This window comes from Apiospora aurea (genome assembly GCF_038362705.1).
Source record: "Apiospora aurea strain CBS 24483 chromosome Unknown utg000003l_segment0_segment0, whole genome shotgun sequence".
NCBI classification, from domain to species: domain Eukaryota; kingdom Fungi; phylum Ascomycota; class Sordariomycetes; order Amphisphaeriales; family Apiosporaceae; genus Apiospora; species Apiospora aurea.
The window spans coordinates 773,696-794,913 of record NW_027117390.1 but is presented as its reverse complement, the minus strand read 5'-3'; the positions used below and the strand labels follow the sequence as shown (position 1 = coordinate 794,913).

The 21,218-nt window shown below is 53.5% G+C and overlaps 9 protein-coding genes across 9 annotated transcripts; 3 read left to right on the top strand and 6 right to left on the bottom strand.

Annotated features, from left to right (window-relative positions):
- Positions 1–47: 47 nt before the first annotated feature.
- On the bottom strand, positions 48–1,450 carry PG986_004085 (uncharacterized protein; the record flags this gene model as incomplete). Its single annotated transcript, XM_066840307.1, has 2 exons — positions 48–722; positions 1,037–1,450. 2 exons carry the CDS (start codon positions 1,448–1,450, stop codon positions 48–50), a joined length of 1,089 nt encoding a protein of 362 aa, XP_066702934.1.
- A 714-nt stretch (positions 1,451–2,164) lies between these two features.
- On the top strand, positions 2,165–3,544 carry PG986_004084 (uncharacterized protein; the record flags this gene model as incomplete). The annotated part of the gene is made up of 2 exons (XM_066840306.1): positions 2,165–3,122; positions 3,252–3,544. The coding sequence occupies 2 exons, from the start codon at positions 2,165–2,167 to the stop codon at positions 3,542–3,544; spliced, it is 1,251 nt and encodes a 416-aa protein (XP_066702933.1).
- Positions 3,545–3,886: 342 nt separating this feature from the next.
- PG986_004083 (uncharacterized protein) lies at positions 3,887–4,270 on the bottom strand (the record flags this gene model as incomplete). The annotated part of the gene is made up of 1 exon (XM_066840305.1): positions 3,887–4,270. The coding sequence occupies one exon, from the start codon at positions 4,268–4,270 to the stop codon at positions 3,887–3,889; it is 384 nt and encodes a 127-aa protein (XP_066702932.1).
- A 1,817-nt stretch (positions 4,271–6,087) lies between these two features.
- Positions 6,088–8,893, top strand: PG986_004082 (uncharacterized protein; the record flags this gene model as incomplete). Its single annotated transcript, XM_066840304.1, has 3 exons — positions 6,088–6,470; positions 6,666–7,812; positions 7,874–8,893. Coding segments are annotated over 3 exons (2,550 nt in total), but the record flags the coding sequence as incomplete, so codon positions are not given.
- Positions 8,894–9,228: 335 nt separating this feature from the next.
- Positions 9,229–10,890, bottom strand: PG986_004081 (uncharacterized protein; the record flags this gene model as incomplete). Its single annotated transcript, XM_066840303.1, has 8 exons — positions 9,229–9,266; positions 9,389–9,561; positions 9,647–9,865; positions 9,947–10,149; positions 10,291–10,530; positions 10,609–10,620; positions 10,683–10,725; positions 10,784–10,890. The coding sequence occupies 8 exons, from the start codon at positions 10,888–10,890 to the stop codon at positions 9,229–9,231; spliced, it is 1,035 nt and encodes a 344-aa protein (XP_066702930.1).
- A 2,335-nt stretch (positions 10,891–13,225) lies between these two features.
- On the bottom strand, positions 13,226–14,062 carry PG986_004080 (uncharacterized protein; the record flags this gene model as incomplete). The annotated part of the gene is made up of 1 exon (XM_066840302.1): positions 13,226–14,062. One exon carries the CDS (start codon positions 14,060–14,062, stop codon positions 13,226–13,228), a length of 837 nt encoding a protein of 278 aa, XP_066702929.1.
- Positions 14,063–14,629: 567 nt separating this feature from the next.
- PG986_004079 (uncharacterized protein) lies at positions 14,630–16,051 on the bottom strand (the record flags this gene model as incomplete). Its single annotated transcript, XM_066840301.1, has 1 exon — positions 14,630–16,051. The coding sequence occupies one exon, from the start codon at positions 16,049–16,051 to the stop codon at positions 14,630–14,632; it is 1,422 nt and encodes a 473-aa protein (XP_066702928.1).
- A 778-nt stretch (positions 16,052–16,829) lies between these two features.
- PG986_004078 (woronin body major protein) lies at positions 16,830–18,033 on the top strand (the record flags this gene model as incomplete). Its single annotated transcript, XM_066840300.1, has 2 exons — positions 16,830–16,851; positions 17,105–18,033. The coding sequence occupies 2 exons, from the start codon at positions 16,830–16,832 to the stop codon at positions 18,031–18,033; spliced, it is 951 nt and encodes a 316-aa protein (XP_066702927.1).
- A 2,863-nt stretch (positions 18,034–20,896) lies between these two features.
- PG986_004077 (uncharacterized protein) lies at positions 20,897–21,136 on the bottom strand (the record flags this gene model as incomplete). The annotated part of the gene is made up of 1 exon (XM_066840299.1): positions 20,897–21,136. One exon carries the CDS (start codon positions 21,134–21,136, stop codon positions 20,897–20,899), a length of 240 nt encoding a protein of 79 aa, XP_066702926.1.
- Between the last annotated feature and the right edge of the window lie 82 nt (positions 21,137–21,218).

Here is a 21,218-nt window from a genome sequence, read left to right as displayed (position 1 = left end):
TGTGAGCCAAAATGTTCATCTGGGATCAGAGAATAGTCGCAACAAGCTTACCAGATGCCTAACAGCTTTCGATGAAACCTCTGTTCGAATTTCATCTTCCCAGATTTTCTCTCGGCCGAGGACGTGGCCTCCAAAAGACCTTCGAAATCCCGTTCCATCATGCTCCAGGCCGCGGTCCAACTTTCATCATCCCCTGAATCCCGTATCTTATGTCGCTCACGACTGGTGTGTAGTACCTGCTGCAGAACCGGGATGGCGTCTGCGTTTGTCATTCCAAAGGCATCTCGCACATTGCAGTAGTAAGTGAAGAAGCTATCATCTGTACCTGTCCCGCCGTACGTCAGACTTGTCGATATCGTAGCAAGTTGTTCTGAAAGTAGTTCATCAAGCCCAGTTGCAAGCGCTTGGAAGAAGGCGAACTCAACGCCTTTCTCGTAGTTGGGCTGTATCATCGAGCTGCTGCGTTCTTTGAGCAGGCCCAGCAACCCGTAAAACTTGTCTCTTGGGTCGGAGCAGTTGAGTCTTCCGAATTTCCCCATGATTTGATAGAGCAGATCTGGTATATGCGATTGGTATGTCACCGTGACGGAATGCGGTCGTCGCAGGGCCCGGGTCATCTCTTCGAGGATTCCGACCTCGGTCCCCTGAGCAAGTTGGTCGAACTGCGACGCGGTCACTTCACGTAGCCGGTGTGTGATAACCATCTCCGCTGTGCTGATGGACTGCGACAGTTGGTGGCTCACCGACGTAGGTCGGCCCCTGAAGTCGTGTTTTGTTCTGCTACCCGTGGCTTCCCGGGACAGGGATGAGCGGAGTAGAGACAGGGGAAAAGTGAATAGGCCGCACCAGATAAGTATACTTGTCGCGAGTAGCACCTCCTGTATGATCCAGATACGGCTCCAATACGGGTGATAGCTCAGATATCGCAGCCCCTCCCATTGCCCGGAAGACCAGGAACTGCAGTTTTTGCCCCTGTCCGGCTCAGACTGCGTACGTTCTTGACCTGTTCGGAGTCCAATGCGCCCAGTCAGGCCACCACCATGCTCGCATTGCGATAGATGCGAGCCATCTGGGCCACTTGAGAGCACCGCTCCTCGCCATCGAGCTGGTTGATGCAGATAGCGTCGATAAAGTACAGGCCAAACTCGCCTCTTGCAACTGCGACACGGAGGAAGTCGTAGAGGTTTTGGCGGACGCAGAAGGGTTGCCCGTCTACCGTTATCATTTGGACACCTTCCGGGCCGGCCGCGTGGCCCCAAACGTAGGAGAGCGCTCGATATCGTGTCCGGGCGAGGTCCGACAGCTTTACGGTCAGTAAGCGACAGGCGAAGGAGCCTTTCGGACCACCATCCCGGATGATGCGGAGCAGCCTGACATCGCGTGTGATATTGATCTTGGGATATGTGAAGACGTTTTCTCGATTGAGACTCTTGTCGAGTTCTGCAGTCATGACTTCTGCATCGCGATGTCGCTAGTCGTGGTAAAAAGTTGGACTCCAAACGTGCGTGTAGGCACTTGCCCCAGCTTGGAGGAAGCTTTGCAGGGGCTGTGCCGCGATGTTGGGAGGCATTGGGGCAGGCCAGGCATGTATCGCTCGCATGCTCAATTCCATTACGCCAATCACAAGATGTACCGGGCTTTCTGCCTCTCAAGCTACTTAGACGAGCCCGAAACGGTTCTGACTGCATGGCAGAAGGGCTGTGTCCTGCGTCATCATTTGGTCGGTTAGCATTTCCATCGAACGGCGAAGACATGTTCCCTCCGACATCCGCCAAGGTCTAGTGCACAGCCATATACAGTATTTCGAGCCTGTAAATGTTTGATTTATAAATGACCAGAATGAAGCACGCGATACTTATGCGAATGAGAACCGGCAAAGGGTGAGTGCCGAGCTGGAGAGCGGAAAAGGTTGCTGGCGGGTATTGTCGGTCAACCGGGTTAGTGCATGGCCCCCCGCAAAATGCAGGTGCAGGCGCTCGCAAGGTTGCGCCTGCTCCGTAATTCCGTGAACACATCACAGACAGTGGGTATGGTAGGAGCACAGAATAAATCGATGCGGGACATTGATTGCGTCGTGAGACTTGAGTTGTGACGGTTGCCTGCTTTGCAAAAACCTCATCTTGATTGATTCTATGCTGGAACATACACTGTCGAAACCGCCAGTATGACCTCATCATCATGGGTGCCGGGCGTTACACCCGACACTCCGTTCTCTCTTGCAAACATCCCCTTTGGCGTTATCAGCACCAAGGATGACCCCACCCCGCGGCCAGCCGTCGCCATTGGTAGCAACGCACTGGACATGAAGGCGCTGAACGGAGGAATTTGGCTGGGCGAGTTGGTCCCAGAGCTCAAGGGCCATGAGCATGTCTTCCAGCAGACAACTTTGAACGCTTTCGCTGCATTGGGCAGGCCTGTCCACCAGCAGGTGCGAAAAGCGCTGCGAGACCTCCTGACAGCCGGATCCAGCCACGCTGCCAAACTCCAAGACAATGAGGAGCTCAGGCAGAAGGCACTGATCCCGCTCAGTCAGGCCAAGATGCACATGCCCATGGCCATTGGCGACTACACCGACTTCTACGCCGGCTACCACCACGCCTTCGCCGTGGGCTCCATGTTCCGCGGCCCGGCCGCCGCGCTGCAGCCCAACTATACGCACCTGCCCGTGGGCTACCACGGCCGCGCCTCGAGCATCGTGGTCTCGGGCACGCCCGTCCGGCGGCCGTGGGGCCAGATCCTGCTGGACCCGGCCGCGGAGCCGAAGCAGCCCACCACCGCGCCCTGCCGCCGGCTCGACTTCGAGCTCGAGCTGGGCTGCTTCATTTCCACGCCCAACGAGCAGGGCACCCCCGTCGGGATCGGCGACGCCGAGGACCACATTTTCGGGTACGTGCTGCTCAACGACTGGAGCGCCCGCGACATCCAGAGCTGGGAGTACGTGCCGCTGGGCCCGTTCAATTCCAAGAACTTCGCGTCCACCATCTCGCCTTGGGTCGTGCTGGCGGATGCGCTGGAGCCGTTCCGGGCCAAGGGGATCGAGAACAAGACGCCGGTGCAGGATTACATGAAGGAGGACAAGGCGGAGACGGCAATTGACATCAGCTTGGAAGTGGATATTACCAGTAAGTTAACCTTCATCTTGGTGGCGGAATATCTGGTCCGAAGTAGGTGCAGGCCTGCGCTAACCTGTGTTCCGCGAAACAGCACCCGAGGGCGACACGACGACTATCACCAGAACCAGCGCTAAGCAGCTGATGTGGTCGTTCCCCAGATGATCGCGCATCATACCCTTGGCGGGTGCAACATGCGGACGGGCGACTTGCTCGGTTCCGGCACCATCAGCGGCACCGAGCCGGGCGAGCGGGGTAGTTTGCTGGAGCTGAGCGAGGGCGGCAAGAAGGACGTCATGCTATACGGCATGGATATGCGCCGGTTCTTGAAGGACGGCGACACGGTTACGATACGTGGAGTGTGTGGTGGAAATGGGGAGAAGGTTGGGTTTGGGGAATGTACGGGGCGTATCTACTCGGCGGTGCAGCGATGAGCCTGAGGCGCTGCAGCCTGTTCCTTGTCACACTATCACAGGGTTCTGCATTGGGGCTTACACCAGTTAGAATCAGAAGAAGGAAGGCTTGATATTTCGTTTCTGATTTATTACCAGAAGACTCCAATTCGATGAATGAATTGCTAATGTCTTTCCCAATTTCGGTTTTCGTTTCTTTGGTAGGATGCCATCCTATATATCAAGCTCACGTATGCGTCGTTGTTGCTTGCCCTTACCCGTCAGTCCAATCGCCATAGCTGCTGGATCATTTCCCCAAGCCTTATCAATTCTCGTTCAATCATATCACTCAATAGTAATTGTCGGACCATTCCCGCCTGGCAGTCACATGTCGGCAAAGTACCTCAGGCCCTGGTAAAGGCAGGCAAGTATGAGGAAGACCGCACAGAATAATGCGATAAAAATCAGACTGGCCCTCCGCATCGGGTGCTGGAAGAGAAATCTCTCGTGTGTGTGCTTGCCGGTCGCGACGACCCGTCCGACGCAGTATTGGACGGCTTCGAAGAAGTTTGCTGTTTTCGACCACGACCACCGACCGGGGTTGAGTTCGATGTCTTCCCATTGGTTCTCGCAGTTGCGGCCCTTAGTTTTCGCCTCCACCTTTGCGGCTTTGGCATTGGCCAATGCGAGTTTGTCGGTCGTATAGTAGGGTAGGCGCTGCTCCTTGCGCCAGAACTTGCGCAACTTGAGATTGTTGAGACAATGCATGGTGGATTTTTAGGGAATCTCGAACTGAACAAGTATTGGTGACTGGAAGTGTATGAGTCTTGGTTATACGTGGCTTATACAGTTATCGTGTGGAAGCGACGATAATGGTGATGATGGGCTTGCTCCCGTGGTTTGTTTCTCGTGGGAGTTTGGTTCTGTTGGATCTCAATGGATGATTGCTTGACTGCGAAATGAATTGGGGTCAGAGGCTCAGTGTCTGGACTCTTATACATGGCTCTGAATGCCTTCGAGTCTTTCTCCGAAGCATGAAATGCCAGGAGATATGCCCGTCAGGGCGAAGCTTTCGTTCTGCTATGGTCCAGTTTGGGTTTGCCTTTCCCCATATCCAGGCTCACTATGTACATTTTCACTGTCAGGTAAATTGCGTCAATGAAGACCGTTAAACTCCCCAGGCAGCGAGGTGTTGGGGTCTCGCTATGTGCGAGAATGATAAAATGCAATACGATGGAAATTTGCCTGGATTCGAATAAGCTGAAGCTGAAGCTTCTCACTACATCATGGGCATATGATTGTCCCTAGGAATTGGCAGATCACGCCATATGTCCCCCACTGATGCACACTCTCCCGCATACAACTTGGGGGACGGACGGCAAGGTTCATACGACATGGAAGGAAGAGGGGCGAGAAAAGTTCGACATCTGCCAACAACAACATGAACTCGGAGATGGCCCCGCCTAATACCACTTCGGTGAAAGCGCGCCCTACAGCAGGCGCTAGGATGCCAAGAAGGACGCTGGCCACGTGGAATGGAGCGCAAGTGACGACGCCGTCCAAACGTGTAATTACAACGGATCGATTTGGGCAAGGAGAGGAAACATCTCATTTTAAAGGCCGTTGAGGCTTGCATCTGCATACCTACTTGGGTGCACAAAATGACTGCCAGCTAGTACAGATGCACGGGCGGGGCCTATCTATAATGTCCGGCTCGAGAGCCGAGGTTTTAGGACTCATTCCAGGCGGCGGCCGAAAAGGGCAACAAGCTCGTACCCAAGCTCCAAGCTCGCAAGCTGGACCGAGAACAAGTAATGTTCGCCCGCGACATCGGGATGGGATGGGGAGTGGAATGGTTGTGTTGTAGATCCAATGTCGCTATAGCAGGGGTAATCGGTTCTCCTATCGCCCAGTGAACCCCATTTCGGCCGAGCTGGCAAGGCGAAGGCGCGAAGCCCAGTGCTCCAGGATAGGATCAAGGGAAGTGACAGCTGACAGCTGAAGGTGGAAAGGCCGTGTTGCGATCAGTGGTTGATCACTGCGAGTCACTGGGAATTGTGTTGGACGCAGTGCGCTGGACCTGGACCTGGACCCAAGTAACCCTACTGCAAGTAGGAGCTTCCCTCCCTCAGCCAGTGCCCCACCATCAATCAGCCTCGGCCGTCGGCTTCGGAAAACCACAGACCAGTGCAAGTCCCTCGATCGCCAGCACAGAGGGCCTCGTCGAACATGATCATCAAGCAGGATGCATGGCTGTCAAGATCGGTGCAGCCAGAAGAATAGAGGGCAGGAGGGGACCGCCAGCCAAGCGTCGCCACTATTTTCTGGGGCCCGCATTGCCGGATAGTGCTATGTACCACTAAGATGTAGGCTAGGCTGCCTGCTAGGGGACCGCTGCAATACCTGTGTGGTCCCCTGTCACCTGTGGCCCTTGCCTGCGCCGGGCGGAAATCAGTCAGTCCCTCATAATGCCCAGAGCCTCCCGCCCTCTCCGGCGCGCAAAAAGACTGACGGGGCCATGAAACCACACCCAGCCGAGCGAACGCGACCAAACAGCATGAACACGGCCACCGGGCGATGAAAGGCCAGCCAACGAACGCGAGACGACCAACGACGACGACAGCAGCACAATGGACCAGCTCGAGAACCAAGTCAGCGATCTTCGATACATCACCCAGAATGGCATCACACCCTTGGCCGAGACCCAAGCGAGCTTTTCCCCTTCAGCCCTGGGCTCGCCCAGTTCCGTCGTCGCCGGCAACAATTCCGCACTCTCGCACCGAGCCGCCTCGACCTCAATGGGCCACTCCGACCTCGCCAACCAGGCACCGTCCTCGGCCGTCGGCGGCAATAGTGGGCATGGAGGCACAAAACGGAAGAGCATCGAGGACTCGCCCGGCAGCGGCAATGGCAACAGTAGCAGCAAACAGCAGCGAAGCAAGCGCAATCGCTACATCTCCATTGCTTGGTACGTGATGCCGTCATCCCGACGCGCTCCAGTGTTTCACCACATGCGATCACCGCACCTGTCGTTGTACCCTCTCCAACCCGCGTGTCGCAAAGAGCAGTTTCGCCGACTCGTCCTGCAATTCGCCGCACCGGATCATATCTCTTGATTGTCGTCGGCCACCCCCAAAGCTAACCATGAACTTCGACCCTCCAGTAACGAATGTAAACGTCGGAAGATCAAATGCAACGGCGAAACCCCTTGTCAAAGATGCGGCAACCTCAACCTACAATGCTTATACGCGCCCAATTGCTGTTCGACCAACTTCAAGGACTCGGACGAATATAAGGATATGGCCAACACAGTTACCCGGCTACAGGAGCAGGTCGAGACCCTGTTCAATAACATGAATTCACTCCGGTCCGAGACGTTACGGCTGGCGCCCATCAACGACCGCGTCCTACCTATACCCCCGAGCCTGAGCGCCGGCACACCCTCTGCTTCTTCTCCTTCTGCGCAATCCCTAGCAAGGGCCGACCTCTCTCAGCTCCGAGATGCTGGGTTCCGGGGACCGACGAGTGCCAACTTCAATTTGGACATTGCGAGAACCACCCTCCACAAGTTGGGTTACAGTAATATGGACGGCTCGACTGACGGTGGCCATACCGTGCCAGAAGACACGCCAGCTGAGTCTCCAGCAGCGCCTGCACCGCGAACCATGGAATCGCAATCCGGCTCCTCGCGCCAACTCGATCCGCTTTGGGAATACGACCAGGACGAGATGATTCGTCTATGCCGAGTACACGAAGAGGAAATTGGCATCATGTATCCCGTCATCCAGATCGAGTCGGTCATCAACCATGTCAAATTTATTTGTTCGTGGAAGGATGCTGTCAAGAAGAGCTTTGGCCAGCCAACTCAGGTCCAGGGCGAGAACATTGTCGATACCAAGTCCCTGCTCCTCAAGATTGTTCTCTGCATTGGCCTGGTAATAGAGGCACATGGCACTAGCGAGCGTGCGACCAGACTCTTCGAGAGCATGCGGTCGAGGCTCGAGAGGATGCTCATTACCGACCCGAGCGACGTGGCCAATCTCCCTATTCTGGCCCTCTGCGCGGGCTACCGGTTCTTAACGAACGACGAGATTCTTTCGTGGCGTATAATTGGACAAGTTGCGCGACACTGTATTGAGCTTGGCCTTCATCGTCGCGAAACCATCATGCGGATCAAGGACGACACCGAACGCAGGGATGCAATCCACACCTTCTGGACAGCCTACATCCTTGATCGGCGGTGGAGCTTTGGCACAGGGCTGCCATATGTCCTGCAAGACGGCGATATCGATTCTCAGCTGCCCGGTCCGGTAAGTAATAGATGGCTGTCTGCCCGTCCTTCATTGGTCCACCTTACGCTAACAGCCTCAGGATGAGCACCCCTTTTTGCATGCCATGATCAGCTACTCCCGATTAGGCGCTAAAGTGTGGGAGTATGTGCGCCACTTCGACCGACCTGTTGATCTACGACCAGCCGAGTTAGAACACTTGGACGCAAAGATCAAGCAATGGTACACGAACGCTCCAGCCGATGCGCAATTAGAGCTTCCCGACTGGGAGTCGATGCCTCGCCATTTTGTGCCCGCGACAGCGCCTGAGAGGGGCTACGACTTGCAACGACAGCAAATTTGGACGTATCTTCGACTTAACCAGATGCGCCTCTGGCTCTATACTCCAGTCCTCCATACTCACAGCAGCATTATAGAGAATATGACGCTTGCCGAGCGCGCCGTCAGGCTGGCCAAGAACTGCATCATATATCTGACAAATCTGCACAACACGACGAGTCTGTATCGGAGATCGCAAGTCTTTTATCACCAATTCCTCTCTTCGGCCATCGCCGTCTTGTTTCTCGCATCATGCCATGCCCCTCTCAACTTCAGCTCAGGCTGCCGTGACGAGTTCTATATGGCGCTGGAGCTCGTCAAGGACCTTTCATCGAAATCCGACGTGTCTAGGAGGTTATGGCGCACGATAGCGTCACTCAAAGAAGTCGCACCCCGCCTGGGCCTGGCGCAGGACGAAGATCCCCATTCCAGTGCCGCGCTTACCATGGCAGGCCTGGCAACAGGACAGCATATAGCAGCGGCGCCGGCGCAGTCACCACACAGAGCAGCAGCGCAACAATCATATCCGCGAGCGATTCCACCCCCATCGCAACAGCAGCAGGCGCCCACGGCAACAAGTCCGGCCGTGCCGCCCAACGGATGGCATCTCTCCAACGAGATGTCCAAAATCTTCGAGGGCTACATGGGCATGAACGGCTTCGACGAGCGGGCCACCTCCACAGGTCCGACCGCGGAAGATGAAGGGCCTCCGTCCACGCCCTTTGGCGTCGGCGGCGTGGATAAGCCGGGAAGTGTATACCAGCATTTTAGGGACATGTTTTAGGGAGGGCTCACGGCCGATGGTACATCACGATGGGACGGGACGAGGTGTGTGGGATACGAATCTCCCGACGCCGCTTTGCTACGATTCATGTTGTCATGCTAAGGCTACTGGGCAAAGGTAATAATACCCCCTTCATGCCTTGACAAGGGATTTGTATTTATGTTATCCAACGACGTCACAGTATATATATACCACACATAATTGAAACCAAAAAATCGCTCGCTTCCCAGGCAGTTTGGCTGTCCCAGTCCCATTTGCCCGTATGTCAAGGTGTCCCCGCATCCAATACCGACGCTATCAACCACGAACGGCGTCGCATCTCTTGGTTCCTCACCTCACATACCCATGGAACCACCTGGGAGCTCAGTAAGCCCTATATTGTTGAACGGTCGGTCAGTCGGTCCGTCAAATCCTTCCAGAGAGGGCCACGGCCAGCAAATTGTGTGAATCCAAGGGGCTGGGCTCGCGGTGTCATGGGGTGCTACTGCTACTTACATCCCTCGACGTCCTCCTTGACCTCCTTGGGCACGGCGCACTTGTTGGCGGCAGCGAAGGTCTGCGTCTTGAGGGCGCGGCAGGTGGCGCCGAAGCAGCCGGCGTCGATGGCGTTCTGGAGGGCGCTGCCCTTCCAGCCAAAGACGTAGTCGCCGTGCTGGCCGTAGCCGGTGCTGTTTTTCGAAGGGGGGTGGTCAGTCAGCCAAGTAGTGCTGATGGAAGGCTACGATCTGGGGGGTTAGTTAGGGTGGGCCATACTCGTCACCCTGACTGAAGACGAAGGGCTGCGACCCGTCGGCCGGCCACAGCGACTTGTCGTTGAAGGGGGCCGTGTCCCAGATCACCTCGAACATGAGCTGCGGCAGCTTGACCGGGTGCGTCGAGGGGCACGGGCCGCTGTTCTCGAAGGTGCCCGTGGCCGGGTAGGAGACGTGGGAGGTGTGGTCGGGGCTGTCGAGGTTCTTGCCGTCCCAGCACCTGGACAGGCAAAGGTCAGGATACATCCCCGAAGAAGAGTCACCGACTTAGCTAGGCGGGGAAGGCGGCAGGAAAACTCACGTGGGGAACCGGATCGTCGTCCGGATGCCGCCGGGGCACATCTTGTTGGGCAGCGCGACCGAGTCGACGGACGGGTCTGCGCAGGGCGCGTAGTTGTCGCCGCCGAAGTTCTTGGCGTTGTAGCAGCGGAAGCAGATGGCGTTCCACTTGGTCACGCCGCCGGCGGCTCTTTGGAGGGGGTCGCCTGCCAGCATGCGGAAGCCCTGTGTTTTCGGAGTCAGAAAGCATCCTCTGTCAGCGGTGCGCTCGTTTCCCCTATATATAAGCATACAGGCATCTTGAACCTGTCTACCCACTTCCTTCTCCTCGAAACCCGTTGATTAGAGCACGGAAGCGGCACGTACAGGCTTGAAGGCAGTGACCTTGGATCCGTCGTAGGCACCGGTGTAGTAAACCGTCATCCCGCCCATCTCGCCGTTGAGGAATCGGTTCGGGATCTGGCCCACGCGCTTGTAGGTCCCGTTGCGCGCCTTGAAGTACATGTTGGCGGTCCAGTAGTTGGAGAGGTCCTCGCTGAAGGTGCAGGTGGTGCAGTTGGCCAGCTCCGAGACGTCGGACTGGGGGATTAGGGCTGAGAAGGCATTCTAATGGTGTCGCGAGGTCTTAATGTCAGTTCTTTTCAAGGGACCCACTGCGAAGCCCGGTTAAGGGGGTGAACCTACGCCGCCGACGACCTATGAAAGTGTTAGTATCATGGTGGTGCACCTCGAAAGGGGCGTAGTAGGACAACACTTACTTGGTGCACATGTGGTGATGGATTATCGCCAGGATTGACCAGACTACTCAAAAGCATCAGTACATATCCCGCTTTGACGGTATTGATATGGTGTTACGTACGGATCGAGACGCTCGACGATGATCTGCGAACATCCGAATCGCAGGACGGCAGCGGCCTGAATGCCTCGCGCCAACAAGGCGACGGTCGATAGCTTACTCAGATGCATCGTCACAGTAAATAGTAGCAGAAAGTGTAGCTTGGGGGTCCTGCAGCGGTGACGGGGTGATATGCCAAGGGGGCCGAGAATAGATACCTACTTATGCATTCCTCCTCCCATGAGCCAGATCCGACAGCCGAGCGAGCGTCTGTCCGCAGCCCCTCGAGACATCTACCGAGTGCACAATCCTAGCGCGACTGACGTTATCTAGACTCTAGGTCTTGAAGATAACAGGGTCGCTTGCGATTTGGTGATACCCGGACGGCTCATCTACCGCGTGGGGACTTGGCAGGGGGTGGCTCCGGGTCGATGTGATTGGCCTGTCTCACCGCTGCGGCAAAATTGCTTTCATTCGCAACATAGTGTTCACATATTACGATGGGTACATAGAGGACCAATCAGGCATGTGCTTCAGCAACCGGGAGTCCTAATCGGGAGCTGTTCCGCATGTCCAGAGATGTGATCCGGCAGCTGGAATAAATGCCCGCGCGAATCAATTCACCAAATACGCCGTACAGCATAGGTTGAGTTACGCAAATAACCAACCCAAGACCTTTGAGGAATACTAATAGCTACTATGGATGCCGTCGCGGAGTGCTTGCATTCCTGTTGGTTCTCTGTACGACGAATCGACCCCTGAAGCCAAACTCCAAGGGACGCAATGGTCAGCCTTGCCCACCAAATTGCTGCCCTCCATGTCCCCATATAGTCGGTTTCTTTCTAGTTACGCTGAAAATCAGTCAAGCTTGGACAAAAACGATATTGTAGATATTCTGGATCTGGCAAACGGCAAACTTACCTCGGAGTTTGCTGACAGACGCTGCAAACGAAGGTATTCGGGGGTTCGGAATGTTTTGGATTATTCACCTACCGCCAGCAAGGCAAAACCAAACGCGGAGCGCAAAACATTCATCCCTGTTCTCTGGAATGCGCTGTTGGGTTGGGCTTTGTTGGATTTTGCCGATGCTCAGACTCCGTACGGCCCCCTGAGCTCCGGCCCCTGCTGTCTCCTCTTCTTACGTGACCAGATTAGCGCCGCGATGCTCACCAGAATAGATAAGGCCAGAATGCCTCCCACAAATCCCACCACGACAGCTTGCTGGTTGATTTCGCCTCTCGGCTTCAGCCCAGTAGGGCCACTGGTTGGAGCTGATGGCGTGCTCGTCATCGTGGTCGACTTTTGCTATGCGATAGCAATCCAGTTGAATTCGGTAGACCTTGTTGATGGTAAATTGAGGCGGTTAATTCTGTTGGGTATAAAAGTACTCGTTTACATTTGTAGATTTACGGTGCAGATATGGGAACCATGTTTGGGAAGGGTACGTCTATAAAGGAAAGTGAAGCTAATTCAATCTGTAACAACGATTCACGTTTTGTCATGGATTGGTATGTGTTGTGCTGAATTGTTCCCAGTAACAGAAAAATGATCACTTGTCTTTCGTTTCCGATTGGGACCCGCGATTACAGTTGGCTGTTATCTGAACACCCTCCGTATTTAGATGAGACCCAACCCGTCGTGTATATTCAAAGTGCACTGCAGCTTCAATTTTCGGATATATCACGAAGGGGCTTGGGAGTAACGGACGATGACGAAGTTGGATGTTGGGACCAGGAATGTCTAGCAGAACGATCACGATCAAGGTGCATGTATCACACACGGCCCGGGTCTGACTGGTCCTGGCGCCTGGTACTAGAATTTCATCTCATATCATTTCGTAGGGTTTGAAAGCAAACTGTGTTGGTGTTTTGCCGCGTGCTCTCTTCTCCATTCCGCCAGCTGTCAGGGGTAAGCTGCAGGGGTTATCATGCCAGTCGGATCCTTGTCCACAACCCTGCAGCAACCCCTGACAGCTTCACCGCATGCAGCATTGGGTGCCGGCTCCGGAACCGAGGCAGGGAATATTCAGCGGAGAGTTTACAACCATGGATCCAACCACATGCCCAACAACCAACTTATGCTTATCTAACTTCACCCACCATTGCCTGTACACACGTCAATAGACCGAGCATTTTCCAGGATGATTGCCATCGTTTTTCGTCCACTGTGCATTCCAGAAATCATACATGACGCCACTAGACTGCCAGAAGGTTTCTCGGGTGATTCCATGACTTCCGTGTATATCAAATATCTTCTTCCGCCCACTTCCGCAAATCCAGCGCACCCATCAACTTCCTGTTGGTATATTTATTTCTCCTGCAGTGCCCTATGCGGCACTTTCTCTTCTATAGTAACCCAACTCATCCTGTAACCTTCGAACGATGCTCACTCACGGGGCAAGCAGAGACTTTGCTCATGTACAGCATCCACAGTTTCTATAAGTCAAGTCTTCTTGGCGTGCTTGATCTAAGTGTAACTGTAGGGGCGCTTTGTAGTATCAGGCGAGATAGGCGAGACAGCTCTCGGGTTCCCAGGAGTTCTATGAGAGCATGCGCTGACTTGACGACTTATATCGGGGGGGACGCTCGATTGGGGTCGGGCCGCCTGTGTTGTACTTACCCCTGCTGGATAAAATGAGCCAGGTTGGGGCTCATGAATATTACCACCTGATGAGGCCATTGAGTCTGATATTGCGGATTGGTAGCCACTATTGTTGCTAATGCTCGTAAACTCCTCCTCAAAACGAGGTGCATGCGGCTCTTTCTTATCAGTTGGGATTCTCGATGGCTGAGTACAGTCGTTGACATGAACTCTTTCTATCGGTCCAACTTGGTCGTGCTGTGCGTGGTTCGTGGACTCGATCTCTGAGCAACCGGCGCCAAGCACGGAAGGTGATGTGGAAGTCAGGTTCTCAAGGTGCGGGCTCGAATACCCGTGAAGGCGCGGGCAATGCCTTAGTGCCGGGGCTATACTATTGTTGCCTCTAGCTGCAGGTTCGGGTTTGCTAGGCGGCATCTGAGCCGTTAGTCGGGAAGCGGGGATCCGGTTCTCGTTGTCCTGGCGCTCAGGGCGATATACTGGAGCTCCGGGCTGATGAAAACCACGCCCAAGCGAGCTGCTAGGGGGTTTGAAGCCTGGGTTCATCAAAACGGTATTATTGCCCTTTCCTCTTTTCAAGTAAAACACGAGTAACAAAACTATGATGAGGGTAACGAACGCTGCCACAAGTCGGATGGCGACGGCCGTGGTGGGGCTTGATTTGGACCCGGAAGCCCCTTTATGAGGCACGTTATGTGGTTCCATGTCGGACTGGGAGACAGGTAATACTAGCTGAGTATTGCGGGGGGATAAATAAAAATACAGATTGAATACGTGAGATGGCATTTGACTAAGTGACAGATAAAACAGGGTACTGTTCGCAAATTCTGGGCAATACGACGTGGCTGTCTCAACCTATATGTAGGAGGTGCGATATGTTTTGCCTTACCAAAATCTAATGAATGAAACGTTTGATTCCCTTGTCAATGCCCAGCTGGGGCAGGTGAGCTTGAGTAGATTGATACCCGAGTAAGCAAGCACTTCCACTGCTGATACTCAGACGTAGCTATGACTCTCGGGTTGACATCCAGAGAAAGAAATATGCCAAACACTCGTGATATCTGAAACATGAGAGGTGGTCATATGGCATAAAGGCATTGTCAAGTCGAACAAAGGGGTAGGTATCAGCGCACAATGAGGAGAAAGTGGGGTTATGCAACAAAGAGGCAACCTTCACACTTAAGAGAAGTACTCTTTACACCGCCGTAGGAGATCAAATCACTGCTCCGAGCCGGTGACAAGACCCTCCCGAAGTTGAGGTTAAAGTGGATATCATTCATCGCTGTCCTCTGCCCCTCGCGTATCAACTCCATCTTCGTCGGACTCCGTATCGTTCTCTTCCAATAGTTCCCATATTTCCGTCACGTCGTAATCAATAGTGACCCAGAAGTGTCTCGTAGCATCAGCCCGGATGTTAAGCCACACCTGATCGCCTACCGCTCTCCGTATGCTGTCCTGGTCAGCATCGCTCAGCGGGACGTTCACCACTCTAGACTCTCCATTCGGACTGTACGTATAGGATGCGACACCAAACAGCTCCAACCGCTGGAGCCTGGGCCACGTGTTTCTTGTGTTGGCTGGTAGAATTTGTCGACGGAATCGTGAGTCCATTGGCCGAACCGCATCGGGGTATGGACTTGTAGGCCCGCCGCAGCGCCCGGGACGGTGAAAGCCATGATTCGAAAAGTTGAGGCCTTGTTGAAAATGCAGCACGCGCAAGTGTGACGCTACGGACCCAATGAAAGCCCCTATCTCTCCGTAGCGCTTCTCTTCGGTGCCCTCCGACGGAATTCCCCAGCTATTTGGTGCAGGCTGGCCAACAATGTCAATCACCAATGTTTCCAAGTTTGGCCATCTGTCTATAAACGGGCTGAGGTGCGTCAACATTGGTCCAGCCTGGCTGCTGGTTGTCGAAGGGAAGGGCCGCGTCTTCCTCTTTTCGCGAAGGGTTGTATCTTCCCGAATAACGCAAAGCTCGGCAAACTCAGTGAGGTTGTTCAGGTAGAGATGTCGTAGCCCCGCAGGCTCTACCGAACCCAGAAGACTCTTTATGAGATGCCGAGAAGCCATGCCAGTAAGGCGGATGGATTGAGCAGACGATAACAAGCTGGGTGGCGGTGGGGCTGCATCCCTTTCCTCAGCATCCATCAATGCAATATCGATCACCTTCAGGTGAACCATAAGCGCCAGTTTGTCCCAAAGATAAGAGTTGCAGTCGCCGAAATGGAACTCTCTACGTAGCTGGAAGTAGAGTCGGGTTTCCGACCACTCCCAGCGTCCTTTCATAAACTCAACCGCGCATGGTTGCACATGAAGCGCCAATTCCGTTTCCTCTACCTCGTATGGTATTCGTACTGTGGTCCAATGGAGCTCCATCACATGATTTGCTAAGGCTGGCTTTGCGTGCAAGGTTCTGAGAAACCTCAGTTGTCGCTTGTACAGCGCACCGTCGAGGTCTTGGCACTCAAAACGATCTACCCAGTCCGGTGGAACTCGGATTTTCTTACCCCGACCTCCCATGCAGTCAATGTAATCACCGTCGTGAGCGCTCAAGTCGATGGTGTGATAGAGTAACGGGGTGCAGACGTAGTGAAACCGACGGGATAATAGACAAATGGAGAACATATCACCCCTCGTACATTCACCAAGAACTCTCAGATGCAGTTCCGGTGGCAGGCGATTGAAGAGAGTCATGGCAGAGCGTTGGATGAAAGAGAGGCTAAGATTCGGCAACTCTGAAATTGTCCCGGGGAAGGGGTTATATATGGATCCCCCGACGCAAGGGATGGATGTACAGCCACAAACCACTCTGACTGTTGGCCCTGATCTAACTGTATCAAGCTATGTCATACCCTTGGATACGACAGCTGACTGGGTAGCTGAGCAGTCGAACATCACAGGCATGTTTGCCCCTATATTTCCGGTAGTCCCGCCTATTGGGGCTGCTGCTTTGGAAAGGGCACAGCTTACAACTTTCCCGTCCATATAAGCATTCGAATGACGAACGTGGCAGGCCGGGGCGCGAAGCATCCCCTGAGAAACAATACGGAAAGATAGGCGAATCGATGGCTCGGCATGGACCCCGCCCAGTGGCCGACCTATTGTGACTATTGTTCAGCCGCTTCGTATTGCTTTTCTCCCCTCTTATCTTTCCTTTCCTTTGTTTGTTCATTGGTAGGGCGGGCTGCAAGCCCACGAATACAAAGCATTTCCGGTTATTCCGTTCATCAGAATACCAATCAATGGTCTGACACTCTTGCTACCCATGCGGGGACTTGTGAAATTGCGTCAGACTTGCATACTGTGCTTATCAGGCTTTAAGGCACATGGATTTAGATATGATAAGAAACAGTTCTCGTTTCCTATGATTGCATATATCTTCCCCTTCGTATCAGTATGTTCTTAGTCCATCCTGACAATCTGTTCATATCCACTTCCGTGAACAGATGGTAAACCTTCAATTTACGATCCGATGGCTGACGATAATAAAGATGGTGAGAGTTCTCTGAAAACACCCTGGAGACAATACATACGCGAGATATTAAAGATCGATTAGACCTACCACCTACCAATATCGACACAACGGGAAAGATAAGTATCGAGGAAAGGGTTTGGCGTCCCTCGTCCAATTTCAGCGATCGAAATGGTAAGAGTGCAACAAACCTAACTGCAGCAGTCATATAGGAAAGCCCGAGTTAGCCAACTTGTCGCTGTTATCCCAACTGACCTCACCATAAGATGACACAGGCAATATCGGCCATGGCGACAGCCAGGATACCACAGAGGGTGACAATGAGCCTTCGCAGCCCCAGCGCAATAGCGTGACCACCCCCTGCCATCACATCCGCATGGGCGATATCCTGTTGCTCCGGGGCCGCCCTTGCCAAGTTATCCGTATCTCCACCTCAGGCGCCACCGGCCAACACCGCTACCTCGGTGTCGACCTATTCACTAAACAGCTGCACGAGGAGTCCTCGCAGGTCCAGCACCCTAGCCCTAGTGTCCTAGTCCAAACAATGCGCGGACCTATCTTTAAGCAGTACCACGTCTTAGGCCTCCAGGATGGTCACATTGTCGCCTTAACGCAAGAGGGTGATGTGAAATCAAAACTACCCGTCTCGGAACAGGGGAACCTCTACCACCGTATCCATACCGCCTTGGGCTCGGGCCTGGGCGGTATCCGGGTTCTGGTTCTCACCGATGGCAATGACGAGCTCTGCGTCGACATGAAGGTTATCTGCGGCTCAAGGCTTTCCATTGTCGAAAGCGAGGAAGTGATCGATCTACACTCACTTGCTCGCAATGGCGAGCTGGACAAGGTACGGCTGGCCATCAAACAAGGGCGGGCACGTCTCCATGAGCTGGATGATCGCAAGCGGCCGCCGATTTTCGACGCTATTGAACATTGTCACGGAGATGTAGCTGCTGAATTCGCGTATGCAGCCAGCAATCTCAATATAACGGTTGAGATCAACAGCGAAACGAAGACAGCTTTGGACATCGCCGTGGAAACTGCCAAGCGCGAGCCAGTTATGGCCCATTTGCCCGACATCCTCCTACAGAACGGCGCAAAACCAATATTGGACATCGACGTTGCTATTTCCGACCTGCTTGTGGCAACATCAAAGGGAAACCACAAAAGAGTCAAAGAACTCTTGGATGGCGGTACGGTGTAGCCCGGTCTGCATGACCGTCTTGGATATACCGCGCTCCATGAAGCAGCTTGTCTTGGCCGGTGGGATATTGCAGAGCAATTTATCAATACTACTGGCGAGGAACTCACTCCAGTGTTCGACGGAGTCCTTCATGCGGTTGTTGAACGGCCTGCACACCGCCAGTTCTTAGGGGATGTTCGGAAACCTCCTCCCGCTGTTGGGAAAGACTATGTGAAAGTTCTGGAGCTGCTGCTGAGGAAAGGAGTGTCGCCCAATCAACGACAGTACACCAAGACAGTGCTCGACGTGGTGTTGGAGACGCTGAGTAAGACCTTGGAGGCGCCTATGAGGTCCACCCTCCAACAGATGCTGCTAATCTTGCGGCATTATTCGCTTGGTTCTGTTACTTCTGGTGTGGAATGTGAAGTTGACCCTGGATTCTTCACAAAACGCTACAACGTACCAACCGTTGCCAATGGAGCTTCCCCAGATGCGGAATCATACCGATGGATCTATCTCCCGGAAACCAATGTACGATCACATGACATTTCCCCCAAGTTAACTACTATGATTGTTAACTGTTGGCAGAGAACCTGGGTGGAGGTCAGAATGGCATTTTCATCTCAAAGTCCCAGTCCCTTTTCGTGAGTACTCTTATTGGGCTACACTAAAAGAAACACCGTTTTAGGAGTCTATGCGCGCACTGAGTGGCCTGGACGATCACGCCCTCTATGCATACTCAGCCGGGGTGCGATCATTCGTTGATGAAGTCTACAACGAAATCCCATGCCCGCTCACCCATCTCGGGATGCGAAGGCCATCATTCGATCCATTCCACAAGGCCAATGATGGAATGTTCTCGCTGGTGATGAGCTCTTGCAGCCTTCTGTTTCGGGGCCAAACGGCCAATTGACTAGTCTTGAAACTCTACAGATTCCCTACTTTGATGCCGGAATCCGACAACTTCTAGGACATCGTTTCGTGGGGAAGAAGCGTAATGAGGACTACAGCCAGTTGGACGAGAGTATTGCACAATCCGTGCACTCTGGATGAGTCTTACTACATCTTCCTAAGCAAGGAGGAAACTGATCATCGGAATAAGGATCAGATTGTCACCAAGCATATCACCAAATATGGAGGGCAAGAAAATTCGCCAAACCAGCCTGAGGTCCACGACAAGAACATTCTGATGGTCAATTAGATGTAGATTTGGAAGATGGACTCTGGTGAGCCCTACTTCTTTTCATGCTACCCGGTGCCCTGGTTGTTTAACATCCCATGCATTTTCAGAACCATCATCATCGCATTTCCTCATTGCCGCCCAGGTGGTGACCAGCATCAGAGAGGGAATTCCCGCACAACATGCCTCGAAGACGCTCTAGTCCATAATCGCCCTGGTGATTTAGATTCAGTGGTTCTTCTGATGCTCAAATCCGCCGTCGAAGTATTTGATCCGCCAAGCAACTGCGGCTTCAAGGAAAACGTACTTGAGATGTTCGACCAGAGCATTGCACGACTAGTAAGTGGAGATAACAGTCGGATGACTTAGAAATAACGTATTAATGCTATTCCAGGCGAAAGGGGAACTGTCAGCATATGAAAGACTCAGTTCGCTGATGAAGAAGGAAAAGATGAAGGATGCCGAGAATCCGATGTCCGACATAAGTGAAGATAGGGACCAACTGCGAGAGATCAAGGATATCAAAGACGAGCTGAGAATGATTGAACGAATATTCCGCCAGCAGCTTCTCGTGATTGAAAAAATACGAAAATTTCAAGGCGCCCTGGCCAGAATCCGAGCAAGAGACTTTGGACAAGCTCAAAACGGGCTTGGGCGTCCGAATCTCGAGAGTCCAAGAGCTTTTGCGGGACGCAAAGTCGGTGGAAGACTCGATGAGTTCATCTTCGACATGCACGTTTATGCTTTCACGGTAATTTTGGTAGAATACTGATATTTCTATCATTTCAAGATAAGCTATCTTGTCGATATCAAACGGATGCGAGGAAACCTGATCGTCGCGATGAACACCGGCACTCTGGCCAAGGATGCCGACAAACGAGCTCGAGAGGGAGAAGGGCAGAATGAGATGCTTTTCGTCTTTACCGCCGTCACTGTCATTTTCGTGAGCTTCGCTATTCTCTTTCCAACTAATTTTGTGGCTGATAAAGTCAGACTCCCATATCGTGGATATGCGCACTTTTGGCAGTGCCGGGTCGAGACTATCCTAGCAACGGCGAAGGCGGTGTTGCCTGGACATGGTGGCAAGTTTTAGCCTCGATTTGTAAGAAGCCCACCCCCATCTTCCCCCAAAAGCCGTCATTGCTCCAGCCTAAGTACTGACTTTATTGTACCAGTGGCCGTAGAGGTAACGACGTTTGCTGCTATCGCAGCAGCATGGTACGCATATCACCCCAAGAATCAGAAGTCTGGCGGTTCCGGCGATGGCCGACAACCGGATGATGAGTTGCCCCACGCCAACATCGGTAGAAGGATCCGTCAGAGAATGAGGACAGACAATGGATGTTTGTCCTATTGCTAGATGTGTTGTAATCCCCTGGGGGTAGCTTAAGTACAGTGCCTCGCGTTGATGTAGGGCAAGCACGTGATGCTATCCTGATCTGCTGTGTCGTCTGTGTCTGATTATGATTATGATGGTTGTTCTATTAGATATCGACAAATTAGTTCCCCGGTGAGTCGGGGGAATGATACGCCCTCGAATGCCTCAAGGGGCTGAGGGCTGCTGATGTGTTGAGGGGGCCCTTCCTTGGGCGTCCCGACGAGCCTTCGCTATGCAATTTGGGGAAATAGCTACAAGACCTAGCACGAAATATGTTGTTGTTGGCCGGGCTTTGAGTGACGGTTTGTTGGTTTTCCGGTGGTGTTCTAGACTTGGGCCTTCTTCTCCCTGCCCTCCGCTTCTGCAATCTGCTTCGCAACCGGACCGCTCCATCCGGTGTGCCTCCTCGCGAAGTAGGCCGCCACCGGGATGGTGCAGGTGAGAACCCATACGCCGAACAGGCCGACGATGAACCAGTTCCAGAACCACGAGTTGGGCTGGACCTGCTCGAGGTAGGTCTCTTTGTACCGCGCCTCCCACTCCGCTTCGTCGAGGTTGTACTTCATGGCTGCCCGTCTCTCCGGTCCGCCCGGTCCGTCGTCGTCACCTTTCCGCTTCTACCCAAACGGGGATCTTCTTCGAATTATT